Source organism: Macrobrachium rosenbergii, chromosome 11 (assembly GCF_040412425.1).
Source record: "Macrobrachium rosenbergii isolate ZJJX-2024 chromosome 11, ASM4041242v1, whole genome shotgun sequence".
Taxonomy (NCBI): domain Eukaryota; kingdom Metazoa; phylum Arthropoda; class Malacostraca; order Decapoda; family Palaemonidae; genus Macrobrachium; species Macrobrachium rosenbergii.
Window position 1 is genome coordinate 49,700,617 of NC_089751.1, and position 15,000 is coordinate 49,715,616.

The 15,000-nt window shown below is 37.1% G+C and overlaps 2 protein-coding genes across 3 annotated transcripts in view; one reads left to right on the forward strand and one right to left on the reverse strand.

Moving 5' to 3' along the window:
* The window catches only part of LOC136843436 (neuronal calcium sensor 2), a 988,260-nt gene that overhangs the window by 671,741 nt on the left and 301,519 nt on the right, over window positions 1-15,000 (reverse strand). The gene's annotated exons all lie outside the window — the stretch shown is intronic.
* Window positions 1,368-1,772, forward strand: LOC136843532 (suprabasin-like). Its single transcript, XM_067112066.1, has one exon. It carries the CDS (start codon window positions 1,368-1,370, stop codon window positions 1,770-1,772), a length of 405 nt encoding a protein of 134 aa, XP_066968167.1.

The window sequence follows — 15,000 nt, forward strand, 5'->3', positions numbered from 1 at the left end:
TAATGCCTACAATGCACTTATGAGGTGCACTGACGGCACTATCCCCGTACGGAGTACACTTTTCGGGGAAAAAAGAAGTATCGTATAAACAAACAGATATGGTGTGCATATGTAAACGTAAAAAAAAATTAACAATCATATAAATTCATAAACCAACAGTTTAGTTGTCTTTTTTTATTTCGTCAATATAAATTTCTGCGAAGCACTTTTCCCATTTTACAAACATCCTCCTGAAGCACTTAGTTTAGCGATCGAAAAGTTAGTAAATGACACATACTTCATCGAACCGAACTTTGTCCAAATACATGACAACCATTCTGACACACTTTCGATCCATTTACATGAATTCCGAGCGTCACTTATGCACAGAAGTTTGTGCTGTTTGTTATTGTGCGTCCTTGACTGTCAGTGTGCCGCTGTGAGGGTTTGTTTGTGTTCTAAGTAAATATTTTATTAGGATTCTCTTTTCTTTTGTCGACTGTTGTTCGTCGTAGAATTAGTTCTATTAAGTCGTTCCTCCATTTAAATGTACGTACGAACGATAACAGTATTCATAAAACCATAAAACATTATCATAACATCATAACAGTTTGCCATGATTACTGTAATGAGACGCTTTAGTAATAAGCAAGTCTTGACGTAATTTATAAATAATACATTTTAATCCTTTACGGTAGATTGAGTAAGCCCTCACCACCGGTAGGCGACATGCTTTAATCGACTCTGAAACTAGAAAAACCATATCGAGTATCAAACGAGCCGAAGCCTCTGACAAGATAATCTGTGCTAGGGATCAGATCCACGGGTAACCCTTTCATCTCCTGATGATACGTGATGCCATAAGCCACCATGCCACCATTCTGCCATAAATTGGAAAACCGCAGTATCTGCAAAATTTTCGAAATTGAGATATGCCACCTATTGGGCTCGTGAAACACTAATACACAAGTTACTGCAGTTTCAGAATGATTCTTCAATGCTTTCCACGAGTATTTAGTTAGGGGGTCCCATCTGCAGTATCTGCAAGATCAGTAGTAAGGCAAGGGAGTATCTATCATTTTTCTCAGTTTTGTATTTTCGCAAATACTGCAGTTTTCCATTTTAGGGCAGCGTTCTACTTGACCTGTAAAACTGAACTGAGTTACAAAAGGGAATACCTCCCCGTGGGAGGAACTCGTGCACCCGTGGCGGTCACAGAATCTCGCAACGGACCTTACAACAATCTGATACGAGCAGGAATGAGACAAAGTGAGTCCCAAAAACCACAGGCACTGGTGAGTGAGTAACTGATTTAAAACGGTCAAAACCGAGGTGGTTTGGGCATGTGGTGAGGATGAGTGAGGAGGAAGGAGTGAAGAGTGGCTTGGATGGTACAGTATTTGTTAGGGGTAGTAGGTCGAGAGGGTGGTAAATTTTTAGAAGTGGGTCGAGAGGGAGGTAAATTTTTAAGAGAAGTAGGTCGAGAGGGAGGTAAATTTTTAGGAGAAGTAGGTCGAGAGGGAGGTAAATTTTTAGAAGTAGGTCGAGAGGGAGGTAAATTTTTAAGAGAAGTAGGTCGAGAGGGAGGTAAATTTTTAGAAGTAGGTCGAGAGGGAGGTAAATTTTTAGGAGAAGTAGGTCGAGAGGGAGGTAAATTTTTAGGAGAAGTGGGTCGAGAGGGAGGTAAATTTTTAGGAGAAGTAGGTCGAGAGGGAGGTAAATTTTTAGGAGAAGTGGGTCGAGAGGGAGGTAAATTTTTAGGAGAAGTAGGTCGAGAGGGAGGTAAATTTTAGGAGAAGTGGGTCGAGAGGAGGTAAATTTTTAGGAGAAGTGGGTCGAGAGGGAGGTAAATTTTTTAGGAGAAGTGGGTCGAGAGGGAGGTAAATTTTTTTCGAGAGGGAGGTAAAATTTTTAGGAGAAGTGGGTCGAGAGGGGGAGGTAAATTTTTAGGAGAAGTGGGTCGAGAGGGAGGTAAATTTTTAGGAGAAGTAGGTCGAGAGGGAGGTAAATTTTTAGGAGAAGTGGGTCGAGAGGGAGGTAAATTTTTAGGAGAAGTAGGTCGAGAGGGAGGTAATGAGTTAGATGGTTTGATCAAGTGAGGGAGGACTTGAAGAACACTGGTTTAGCAGAGGATGATGCGTCTGACACAAATAGTTGAGGAAGACGCACCAAGGCAACCGACCCCTTAGCTTCGGGATAGAGGTGTGGATTATTATTATTATTATTATTATTATTATTATTATTATTATTATTATTATTATTATTATTATTATTATTATTATTATTCAGAAGATGAACCCTATTCATATGGAAACAAGCCTACCACAGGGGACCACTGACCTGAAATTCAAGCTTCCAAAGAATAAGGTGTTCATTTGAAAGAAGTAACTGAAAGGCTATACAGAAAGAAGAAATCAGTGTATTTGAAAAATTCATTTAACTCGTACCTCCGTAACCAACAAGTCTGACTAAAGTGGCTGATGCCATTCAAGTGCTCTATCATCTGTCAGCTGATCATTCATCAAAACAGCTGCTTCAAGGCTTTCAACGCATGCGCGATAAATCGTTCAGATATGAGATTATACAACGACAAATCCTGACTCATCCGACTTTGGGATAAGTTTGAAATTTAAAACTCTTTTTGTTTTGTTTATTGGCCTGAAGTAAGCATGGGAGGAAGATTAAACGAAGCAAAGGAATTAGGAAAAAAAATAGACCTATTAGCACAATGGGCCTTGGCCTTCAAAGCACCGTGTTTTGCCGAAGAATTCGTAATTAAACTGAGAGCCGCACAGCCACCCAAAACGAAGAAAATAATGGAGGGCACATCACGAAAAAAAAAACTCAGGAAAAAAAAAAACTACATAAAAACGCTCTTAAACTCGATGGCGGAAAATGAAGTGAGACCTCGAAGAGTTTCCTTTGTCATTAATACCGTTTCAAGAAGGGGGAGGGGGTTTGGGAGGTGAGGGGGCGAAGTCTTGGTACCTTGCCTGAAAGGTCAGAAGTCAAAAAGGACAGGGGTGACACATGTAGGACGGTGTAGTTCACTCCTCCCAACCCTTCCCTTTAATATAGCGGGTTTGCAAATATTCCTCTTCCACTCCCGGCCTCCAGAATGACGCAGATTCAAAACTCGACGGACAAAATATTGGAACGGGAAACCCAAAGTGAAATGTACAGGCGAAGACTCCTGAAACGATAAATGGTTCGGATAATGGATTAGAGAGAGAGAGAGAGAGAGAGAGAGAGAGAGAGAGAGAGAGAGAGAGAGAGAGAGGAGCATGGAGAGAGAGAGATAATTTTTGAAAGAGAGAGAGAGAGAGAAAGTGAAAAAGATAATTTTTTACTGTGGGTAAAACACTGAGAGAGAGAGAGAGAGAGAGAGAGAGAGAGAGAGAGAGAGAGAGAGAGAGAGAGAGAGAGAGAGAGAGAGAGGATTTCTGAAAGCGGCTAAAGCACGGAGAGAAAAAGAGAATTTGTTTACTGTGTGTAAAACACTGAGAGAGAGAGAGAGAGAGAGAGAGAGAGAGAGAGAGAGAGAGAGAGAGAGAGAGAGAGAGAGAGAGAGAATTCAACAAACCTGAAGATATTAATATTTTCTCCTCATTCAGCAGTGTTTTTTTTTTTTTACAATCTTTCAGAATACCAAAAAAGAAGAAAAAAAAGGCGTTACAAAATTAATATTCGATGAATAATCGAAGAGGCAGTAGGTTGCCACAGGGATTTTACGAAAGCACTACAGGAGGAGTGACTTACGATTTCCCCAATATGAAATCCAATAAGACGACGAAGGCTAAGATTTATGAAACAGCCGCTGAACTGAACTTTACCCGGAGAAAAAATTCTCTCTTTTTCTCTCCAGACTTTCAGAAATTCTCTCTCTCTCTCTCTCTCTCTCTCTCTCTCTCTCTCTCTCTCTCTCTCTCTCAGTGCTTTACCCGGAGAAAAAAATTCTCTCTTTTTCTCTCCATGCTCTAGCGACTTTCAGAAATTCTCTCTCTCTCTCTCTCTCTCTCTTTCTCTCTCTCTCTCATCTCTCAGTGTTTTTACTAAAAGTCAAAAAGCTTCTCTCCATGCTAACAAGAAACTCTCTCTCTCTCTCTCTCTCTCTCTCTCTCTCTCTCTCTCTCTCTCTCTCTCTCTCTCTCTCTCTTGTTCAGAAAATTAGAAAGTCTTGGAAAGTGATGGAACTAAAAGTAAGATCTCTAAAATTTTTTTTCATATGCAAAAAAGATGAATAAAATAAGAGTAGAAATAGGCCCTCTAAGAATTGAAGGGCGATTAACGAATGAATGAAAAAAGGAAATATGTAACATATTTCAGAAAGATATCTGAATTTCTAGAATTGAAAATGAAGATAATGATACAGAAATAAGAGATGAAAATCTCAGATATAGATATTACAGAAGCCGATATTGTGCAGGCTATCAGCAGGACCAGATCTCATATTGTTAAAGAAAGTGGTTCATTCAATATTATTAAGACAAAGTATAGATACAGGCAAGATTTATGATGAGCATAAATTAGCATATATTACTCTACTTTCAAAAGTGGTTCAAGACTAGAGGCAAGTAATTATAGGCCTGTGAGTCTGACATCTCATATTATGAAAGTATATGAAAGGGTAATAAAAAAATATAATGACTATAGACAACATGGTTTTGTTACACAAACCCAACTGTTAGTCCACCATGAAAGCATATATAAAAATATGATAAATGAAAAAGATCTTTCTTTTCTCATAATATATTCGAAAAAAAATTAGAAAACATAACATTGTTGACAAAGTAGGAAGATGGATAAAAGAATTTTTGCAAAACAGAAAACAGATAGTTCCAGTTATCGGTGTACCACTACGGTGTTAGCTGCATTGCTGTTTGTGATTATGATTGCAGACATAGACAGTAATGTTAAGGACTCAGTAGTAAGAAGTTTCAGATGACACAAGAATAAGTAGAGAAATTCTAGGACAAAGAGACCTAAATAAAATATATAAATCAGAGATCCAGGATGGTATTTAACCTGATAAATTTGAATCAATGAACTATGGTGATAAAGCTATATGCATATAAAACCTGAACAATGTTCTTGGTGTGATGTTGAATAGGAATATGTTATGCAATGATCAAATAGCAATTCTATTGGCAAAATCAAAGCTGGGAATGTTGTTCGGCACTTCAAAAACAAGAAAAGCTGAACACTCTTGAATATTGTATGGTACCCACACTACCAAAAGGATATTGCACAAAGAGAGTGTACAAAGGTCATTTACAGCTAGAATAGAAGAAGTTAAGGACCTTGACTACTGGGAAAGACTACAATTCTTAAATTTATATAGTCTTTGCTACATGGTAATTCAAGCATGGAAACAGATTACCGAAAATATCATGGAAAAAATTATCAAAAAGCAGACAGTGCCAAAAAACAGGAAAATTCACATTTTATTCAATGCGCTACCAGCTCATCTTAGCGTAGATGTGTTTAAGAATAAGCTCGACAAATATCTAAGATGCATCCCAGACCATCAAGACTGGAAGATTTACCGGAAGATGCGTTAGCAACTCTCTGGTAGACATCAAAGGTGCCTCACACTGAGGACCTGGGGCAACCTGAACGAATTGTAAGGTCTGTAAGGTAAGGTAAGGTCAGACATAGGTTATCACATTTTTACTGCCAGTGATTTTACTTGGAACCTTATAGAGCTTTTCTGTGACCTTACCAAGGTTTCCTGGCACAAACGCGTGGTTTTCCGTTTCGTGCTGTTGCAATGTTTATCAATTTTCTAAGGACACAAATCAATCATTGCTTAGCTCACGTGATAAAAATTGATGGTTGAACATGTTTCCGTGGTGCGTGCCCATGACTGACTGCTTATTTGTAGTGAGCAGTCAAAATGTATTGTTTTGTGGTACCAGATCGAAAGATTTACAAAAAATAAATAAAACCAATAAATAAACAAATCAATAAAAGCTCAAGCACCTTACTCACTTAAGTGACCTTGCATCATTTATGAGACCTTTCCATGTGCAAACAAATAGGTTGAACTTGATAATCTGTTGAATTCAGGGCCTCGATACGATCCACAGCCGCTTACACCAGCCGGCGGGGTTCGTTAGCTCTGTGCCCAAGCCTAGTCATTTGCCCATACCCAAATTTCTACAACCCCACCCACAGGGGCCACAAGCCAACCTTTTTTTTTCTTGGGGGGGGGAGGTTATCTGGTATTAGAACGATGCTGGTCACTGATGGAAAAAGTTCGGACTAATAATACACCGAAAATTCATAAAAAATAAAACACCCCAATTTCTAACCTCCGCCCCTTAGGGCATAAACCTACTTTTTTTGTGTGTGTGTAAGGGGGGGGTGGTTTATCCGTTATCAAAACAACCTTGTTTACTAACTGTAAAACTCAGGATCTCACATCAGACTGACAATATATCCCGAATGAATAAAAAAAAAACTAATACACAGACGGAAATACGCGAAAAAAAACACACACACACGCAGCAGCACAGGAGTGAGGAAAAAAACATTCCGGGAAGAAAGCATCACAGCTCAAGCCTTGGCAGTCAGTCGTCTAACTTCCAAAGTAATGAGGGTAAAAGTTACGGAACTTCCACCAACTACAACTGATCGGTCTGAAACGCAGTACCGAAACTCTTTCCTCTGCAGATATTTTTATATATATATATATAATATATATATATATATATATATATATATATATATATATATATATATATATATATATGAATGTCTTTTAATGTAATACTACAGTATAATATGAAGATAAGAAGGCCCATAAAACACTATTTAAACGTTGCAACCATATATTTCAGGCACTTCCTTCTGTGCCCCTGTTCACTGGAAAAATATGGACAGATGAAATGTTACAAGGGTATATATTAAAAATATATATATATATATATATATATATATATATATATATATATATATATATATATATATATATATATATACCCTTGTAACATTTCATCTGTCCATATTTTTCCAGTAAACAGATATAGATATAGATATATATATATATATATATATATATATATATATATATATATATATATATATATATATATATATATATATATATACATATATATATTTATATATAATATATATATATTCATATTTATATATATCTATACGTAACTATATACACACACACACACGTGTGCGTTTGTGTGTGTGGGCTACCTTTCAACTATCCCTTCATACTCGTGATGGTTCATTTTTAGTAGTAGTATCCTACATTCTGAAAAATAGTGCAGCAGCAGAGATTAGGAGCTATTCCATAATATATTACATACAAATTTTTCGAAATGTGAAAAAGGAAAACCCTTCACTTGTCAAAATCAACTGTTAACATTCCATAATTAACATTCCAACCTTCTGGAATGGAATATAAAATTTAGGCCAAAAGCCAAGCGCCCTGGCCTACGAGGTCATTCAGCGCTGAAAGGGACATTGCGAGTAAAAACGTTTGAACGGTGTAACAATTGTTAGGAGAGGGTGGAAGTAAGATGGAAGAAAGAGAATACGAACGGAGGTACAGTAAAAAGGAATGAAAGGGGTTGCAGCTGGGGGATGAAGGGAGGCTGCAAAGAACCTTGAGTAATGCCTACAGTGCGCAGCATGAGGTTCACTGACGGAACTACCCACCTACGTGGGCAGAGTGCCTCAATGCAATTCCACCACTTAAGTCTATCGTGTGCTTTGTCTTCCACGAATCTCCACTCATCTCAAACCTCTGTTCTCCTAGTTCTCACCCAGCCACGTTGTTACATTCTGTTCTCCCACGTGTTGTGAGAAGGACATGGCCAAACCATCTCCATCTCCCTTTCATCATTATCTCATCTACATAAAGATGATTCCGTAATAGCCCTTAGGTTATTATTTCTATATTTTCAAAATAAACGACCAATGACGTCATTATGGAGAGAGAGAGAGAGAGAGAGAGAGAGAGAGAGAGAAAGAGAGAGAGAGAGAGAAAATCTGATACTGGGGAAATCATAGAAAGAGAGAGAGAGAGAGAGAGAGAGAGAGAGAGAGAGAGAGAGAGAGAGAGAGAGAGAGAGAGAGAGAATTTCTGACAGTGGCTAGAACATAAACGAAGAGAGAGAGAATTACAGACAGTGGCTAAAACATAAAGGAGAGAGAGAGAGAGAGAGAGAGAGAGAGAGAGAGAGAGAGAGAGAGAGAGAGAGATCCACGTTCAGCAAGTGCTTGACGCCACACACGTACAACATGACAGCAGCAGGTATGCATACTTAAACATTCACACTGGCGCCTTCTGTAAACGAGAGTGTGCGTTTGCATTACGCATTCCACTATATCACCCTCGTCACAGGGACTCACTCCCCTGTCCTCTTAACGTTAAACACAAATGGCAGCGACCAACTGAGCACTGTAACGCGATCTATATAGTTATCAAGTCATTATACCCTGAATGATAACATTTTACCCTGAATCATAAGTTTCTCAGTCAAGGGGTTACGGTTGTTATTTTCTTAAGGCCATAACCCTTTCCCTTCATCAAATATTATTATTATTATTATTATTATTATTATTATTATTATTATTATTCAGAGGACGAACCCTAGTCATATGGAAAAGGCCCACTAAGGCCACAACCAGCGGATCCAGGGGTTGGCACATGGGCATCTGCCTCCACCCCATTACAAATAATTACAAAATAATAATACTGAAGATTTAGATAATAACATAAATGAGAAATATAAAAACTGAAAAATAAAAGATCTATTATAGAAATAGTGATAAATTTTCGAGAAAAAAATAATAGTAATAACAATAATCTTAACGATGATAATAATAATAATAATGGATTCGGTATTTCCTGATAGAACAGGCGACTACTGACCATTTCATATTTTCTACTTAAATACTGAATGATATGCTGAAGAGAATATATTATATTATGATACGGCATAAATATTTTATGAATATATATATATATAAGTTGTGTGTGTATGAGTGTGTGTGTATGTATAATATGCAAATTGGTGGCCCCCAATGAAATTTTTCTGGATCCGCTAGTGAAGGCCAACGACTTGGAATTCAAGCTTCCAAAGAATATGTTGTTCATTTGAAAATAAAAGCAGGTAAAAAGAAATACAGAAAGAAGGCCTCAGTTATTAGAAAAAAATAAACGAAAAATGAATAAATAAATAAATACAAATGTAAGTAAATTATCAAAATGCAAAGCGAATTGCTTTAGGGCAGTAATGCGTTGCATCTCCTAAGATTCACCTGCGAATATGAGATACCCCATACTTTTCGAAAACAGCTAAATACCCCGCTTCTGATATATTCTCTATACAGATCTACAATTATGATCTCTCCTCGCGTAAAATACACTTCAAAATTGAATTTCGACACCAGTGACAATGAGTGATTACGGGGTGGATGTTATACAGCAAGAATTATAAAATAAATGAAAGCAAACACACATGAACTCGAACTGCAATATAACAATGTCAAGAAATCAGCGCGAAAATTATGCGGATTTTGACACAGCCAGAACGCGACAAAAAGACAATTCCTGACAGTGGCTAAAACACACACAGAGAGAGAGAGAGAGAGAGAGAGAGAGAGAGAGAGAGAGAGAGAGAGAGAGAGAGAGAGATTCCTGATAATTATTAAAACAGACAGAGAGAGAGAGAGAAAGAGAGAAAGAGAGAGAGAGAGATAATTTCTAACAGCGACTAAGACATAAAAGAGAGAGAGAGAGAGAGAGAGAGAGAGAGAGAGAGAGAGAGAGAGAGAGAGAGAGAGAGAGAGAGAATTTCTGATAATCATTAAAACATAGATAGAGGGAAAGAGGGAAAGAGAGAAAGAATTTCTGACAGCGGGCTAAAATAGAGAGAGAGAGAGAGAGAGAGAGAGAGAGAGAGAGAGAGAGGAGGGGGCTGTCGATGATGATGCAGACTAGAATGAGTGTGAGGGAGATGCCAATGGTTGCTGAATTCGTTATGCGACCCTTGACCGTTTACTGAGCTATCAGGTTTAATGGGAAGCAATTTTCCTAAATTAACTCTCTCTCTCTCTCTCTCTCTGTTTAAGCCGCTGTCAGAAATTGTCTCTTTCTTTCCCTGTCGTTATGTTTAACCACTATCAGGAATTTCTCTCTCTCTCTCTCTCTCTCTCTCTCTTTTAGCCGCTGTCAGAAATTCTCTCTCTCTCTTTCCCTGTCGTTATGTTTGAGCAACTTTCAGAAATGCTCTCTCTCTCTCTCTCTCTCTCTCTCTCTCTCTCTCTCTCTCTCTCTCTCTCTCTCTCTCCCTTTATGTTGTAACCACTATCAGAAATTTCTCTCTCTCCCTGAGGGATCATTCCGGCACCAGCAAAGCGCTCCAGTAAATAACGCCCCACACAGAGTCAGTCAAACTCCAGCTGATTCTCGATGGATAATTTTTTATTTTTTTCTACACGAAATCTTTTTCTTGCCCAAGCCTGAATTATGAGCACTGGGAGTGATCCTCTTTAACTCTTGCATTAACTAAAACCCAACGTTCTTTCTCCGTCCTCTACCAGCGAGGCCTAACTAAACGTTTAAATATAACCTTTTCTCTCCAATTAAAATCAAAGGGTGATTTATCTATTGTTTTATTTTATATGTATGTATGTATGTATGTATGTATGTATGTATATATAAACAAATATATAATATATATATATATATATATATATATATATATATATATATATATATATAATATATATATATATATATATATATATATATAATATATATATATATATATATATATATATATATATATATATATACACATATATACACAGTACATAATGTCTGTATTATAATATATGTTTGTAACTTTAAAAACCACAATGCGCTCTTAACAAATTATTTTTTAAGATGTATATCAATTAACTTCAAAGCAGTTATCATAAATATTTATGATACAAATTATTCTTTACTGCATTTTAGTGATGAATAAAAAGTATATTCATCACTTTCCAGAAATGTCCATTTGTCATGACATAAATTCCATATCATTACTGACAACATTATTGCTGTTTTCAAGACGAATTCATTACTGACAACATTATTGCTGTTTTCAAGACGAAATCTAATTGAAAAAGTATCAAATGAATAATCTTTGAGGACCGCAGCAAGAAAACAAAAATGCAGGCTCCATAAAATAAAAATAAGGCAAAACTACTGTAACGTAAACAGAAGTATTATAGACACCCGCATCCATAAAATTTTATTTAGCCCTACGGGGCTGATGGGTGAGGGCTGGGAGAGTAGGGTAGGAGGGTGAGAGTTGGGGGGGGGGGTTTATAGGCCCAACGGCTACTGTTATATACGCTGTAACAGAGACGGGCAAAAACATATGAAGCATTTAATGCGGTTGTATAAATACTAACAAGTAAAAAAAGCGTCGAAGCTTCTTCGGCGCAATCGAGTTTTCTGTACAGCGTATAATCGAGGCCACCGAAAATAGCTCTATCTTCCGGTGGTTTCGGTATAATGCTGTATGAGCCGTGACCCACGAAACTTTAACCACCACGGCCAGGTGGTGGCCTATCCTACATCGTTTCCAGAAGCACGATTATGGCTAACTTTGATAACCTTAAATAAAATCAAAACTACTGAGGCTAGGGGGATGCAATTTGGTATATTTGATGATTGGAGGGTGGATCATCAACATACCAATTTGCAGCCCTCTAGCCTCATTAGTTTTTAAGATCTGAGGGCGGACAGAAAAAAGTGCGGAGAGAATAAAGTGCGGACGGACAGACAGAGCCGGCACAATAGTTTTCTTTTACGGAAAACTAAAATTGGAACTGAATATAAAATTTGGGCCACAGGCCAAGCGCTGGCACCTATGAGGTCATTCAGCGTTCAAAAGGAAATTGAGAGTAAAAAGTTTGAAAGGTGTAACGGGAGGAAAACCTCAAAGCAGTTGCACTATGAATCAATTGGTAGGAGAGGGTGAAAAGTAAGATGGAAGAGAATAGGAATGGAGGCACAGTAAAAGGAATGATAGGGGTTGCAGCTAGGGGCCGAAGAGACGCTGCAGAGAACCTTAAGCAATGCCTACAGTGCACCGCGTGAGGTGGACTCACGGCACTAACACCCCCCACCCACATGGGCATAAAAATAAAAATGAAAATTCATGCAGAGTTGTGAGCTTGAAGATACAAGCGAATAATGGGGGAGAGGAATATATATGATAGACACAATGTACACTTCTACCTCCGAGCTTCTCCAGAGCTCCTGGAGGGTGCTCGCGCGCCGCTCCACGAGACGAAATCCATAATTCCATAACTGAAGACGTTTACCGCATAACTACCATTGTTTGAGATCTTGCACCTACTAACAGGGGCAGAAATTTATAACCTATGGCCAGTGATTCTCAATCTTATTTTTTTTCAGTGATGGCACCCTGACTAATGCATTCTTGACCGTGGCACCCCTTCGTCACCATCCCACCACATCGCATGAAGTAACTTCTTATTTAATGAATAAAATTACTATCCACACTCAAACCAAAATCAGCACACCGTACATGCAGAAATATACTGTACAAACAAAGAGCATATCAGAAGAATTAGATAAACATAATTAGAGAAGACACACTGATAGTAATTATACGAAAACTTCTGCAGACTTTTTCTCTTCTCTTTTTTTTTTTTTTTTTACAAATGTTCATTGAGATGATTTAGCCAAAACAAAATTCATGACAATCTTGCGGCACCCTTAGGCACTGTCTGTGGCACCCGGCACCCAGTTTGAGAATCAGTGAGTCCTACGCTAATCAAAACTGCTAGGAACTTATATCTGAGGCTGTCAGCGCAGTGGCAAGGTCGAGTCCGAAACCTTAATTATTTTAATGATATATTGACGACCCTAATTATTATTCAGGTCACTGGACGTAAATTATAACTGTAACGTGAAATTTATATCAATAACTGAAATCCGTCATCATCAGTTTGGCGAATAGTATATGATTAAAATGTCGTTAACACTAATATATATCATTACAGAAACTACCTTAAGTATTGAGTGAATAAAATGCCATCAAACGATACGATATATATATATATATATATATATATATATATATATATATATATATATATATATATATATATATATATATATATATATATAATATTATAGACATTGTGAAATATTAAAACAAACGTCAACCGTCCAAGCATTCAAATATAACCACTGTACCCGACATATCTACTCGAATATACTTACATCTTTAAATTTTTCAATGTAGCTGTTTTTAAATATGCTTTGGTAGCGATGTCTCATAACCCAAAATTTATGTTGCTTTTGTCATATCTGCTTTATCACTTTCAACTGAAGGAGGCAATGTGACGATCAAGGGGACATAAATCTCTCTCTCTCTCTCTCTCTCTCTCTCTCTCTCTCTCTCTCTCTCTCTCTCTCTCTCTCACATACTAATAGGATTAGGGAGTCTCTCTCTCTCTCTCTCTCTCTCTCTCTCACACACACACTAATGGATATTATAGTTGTTGCCTCAAATACCTCTCTATCTCTCTCTCTCTATCTCACACTAATAGGTATTAGAGTTTCTCTCTCTCTCTCTCTCTCTAAAAGGTATTAATGCAGTTGCCTCAAATACCTTTCCTCCCTCTCTCTCTCACTAATAGGTGTTAGAGTGGTTGTCTCAAATACCTCTCTCTCTCTCTCTCTCTCTCTCTCTCTCTCTCTCTCTCTCTCTCTCTCTCACACACACACTAATAGGTATTACAGTGGTTGTCTCAAATACCTCTCTCTCTCTCTCTCTCTCTCTCTCTCTCTCTCTCTCTCTCTCTCTCTCTCTCTCTCTCTCTCTCTCTCACTAATAGGTATTACAATGATTGTCTCAAATACCTCTCTCTCTCTCTCTCGCAAATAGGTGTTAGAGCTCTTGTCTCAAATACCTCTCTCTCTCTCTCTCTCTCTCTCTCTCTCTCTCTCTCTCTCTCTCTCTCTCTCCTATAAAGGGAATGGGACCTCGTGCGAATGGACCCTGCCCAACTAACCAAGACGTATGATAGAGAAGCTCGACGTTCTAAAAATAGAGAGGAAAAGTGGCAAGCAAAACGAAAAGCCACATCTGACAGCGTCACACTCTGTGAAAATCTCAAATCAGCATCTCTTTGGGGAAGAAACTTGAAGCGATATACTTTCTAAATTGTGTCTGATGATAAAAATTGAAGCAATATATTTTTTTAATTACATCTGATTATAAAACTTGAAGCAATATATTTTTTTTAAAATTATATCTGGTGATACAACTTGAAGCAATATTTTCTTTTAATTATATCTGACGATAAAACTTGAAGCAATATTTTCTTTCAATTGTATCTGATGATAAAACTTGAAGCAATATATTTTTTCAATTATATCTGATGATAAAACCTGATGCAAAATATCACAATAAATTATATGATGACAAAACTTGGAGCAAAATATTTTTCAAATTATATCTAATGATAGAAATTGAAGTGGTATATCTGATGATGCAACTTGAAGCAATGTATTTTTCAAAATATTTTTTAAGAAAAAACCTGAAACTATATATTTTCTAAATCATATCTTAACTTGAAGCAAGTTATCTTTAAAATTATATCTGTTGATAGAAATTGAAATGATATATTCTCCAAATTATATTTGATGATAAAACTTGAAGCAATATATTTTCTAACTGATATCTGATGATAAAACTTGAAGCAATATATTTTTCATATTTTATTTGATGACAAAACTTGAAGCGAATACTTTCTAAATTAGATCTGATGATAAAACTGGAAGCAATATACTTTCTACATTACACGTGATGATAAAACTTGAAGCGATATATTTCCTAAACTGTACCTAATGATAAAACTTGAGGCGATATACTTCCTAAATTATATGATGAAAAATCGTGAAGAGATAAATTCCCTAAAGCAATCCTGAATTTATATACTTTCTGAATAATATCTGAA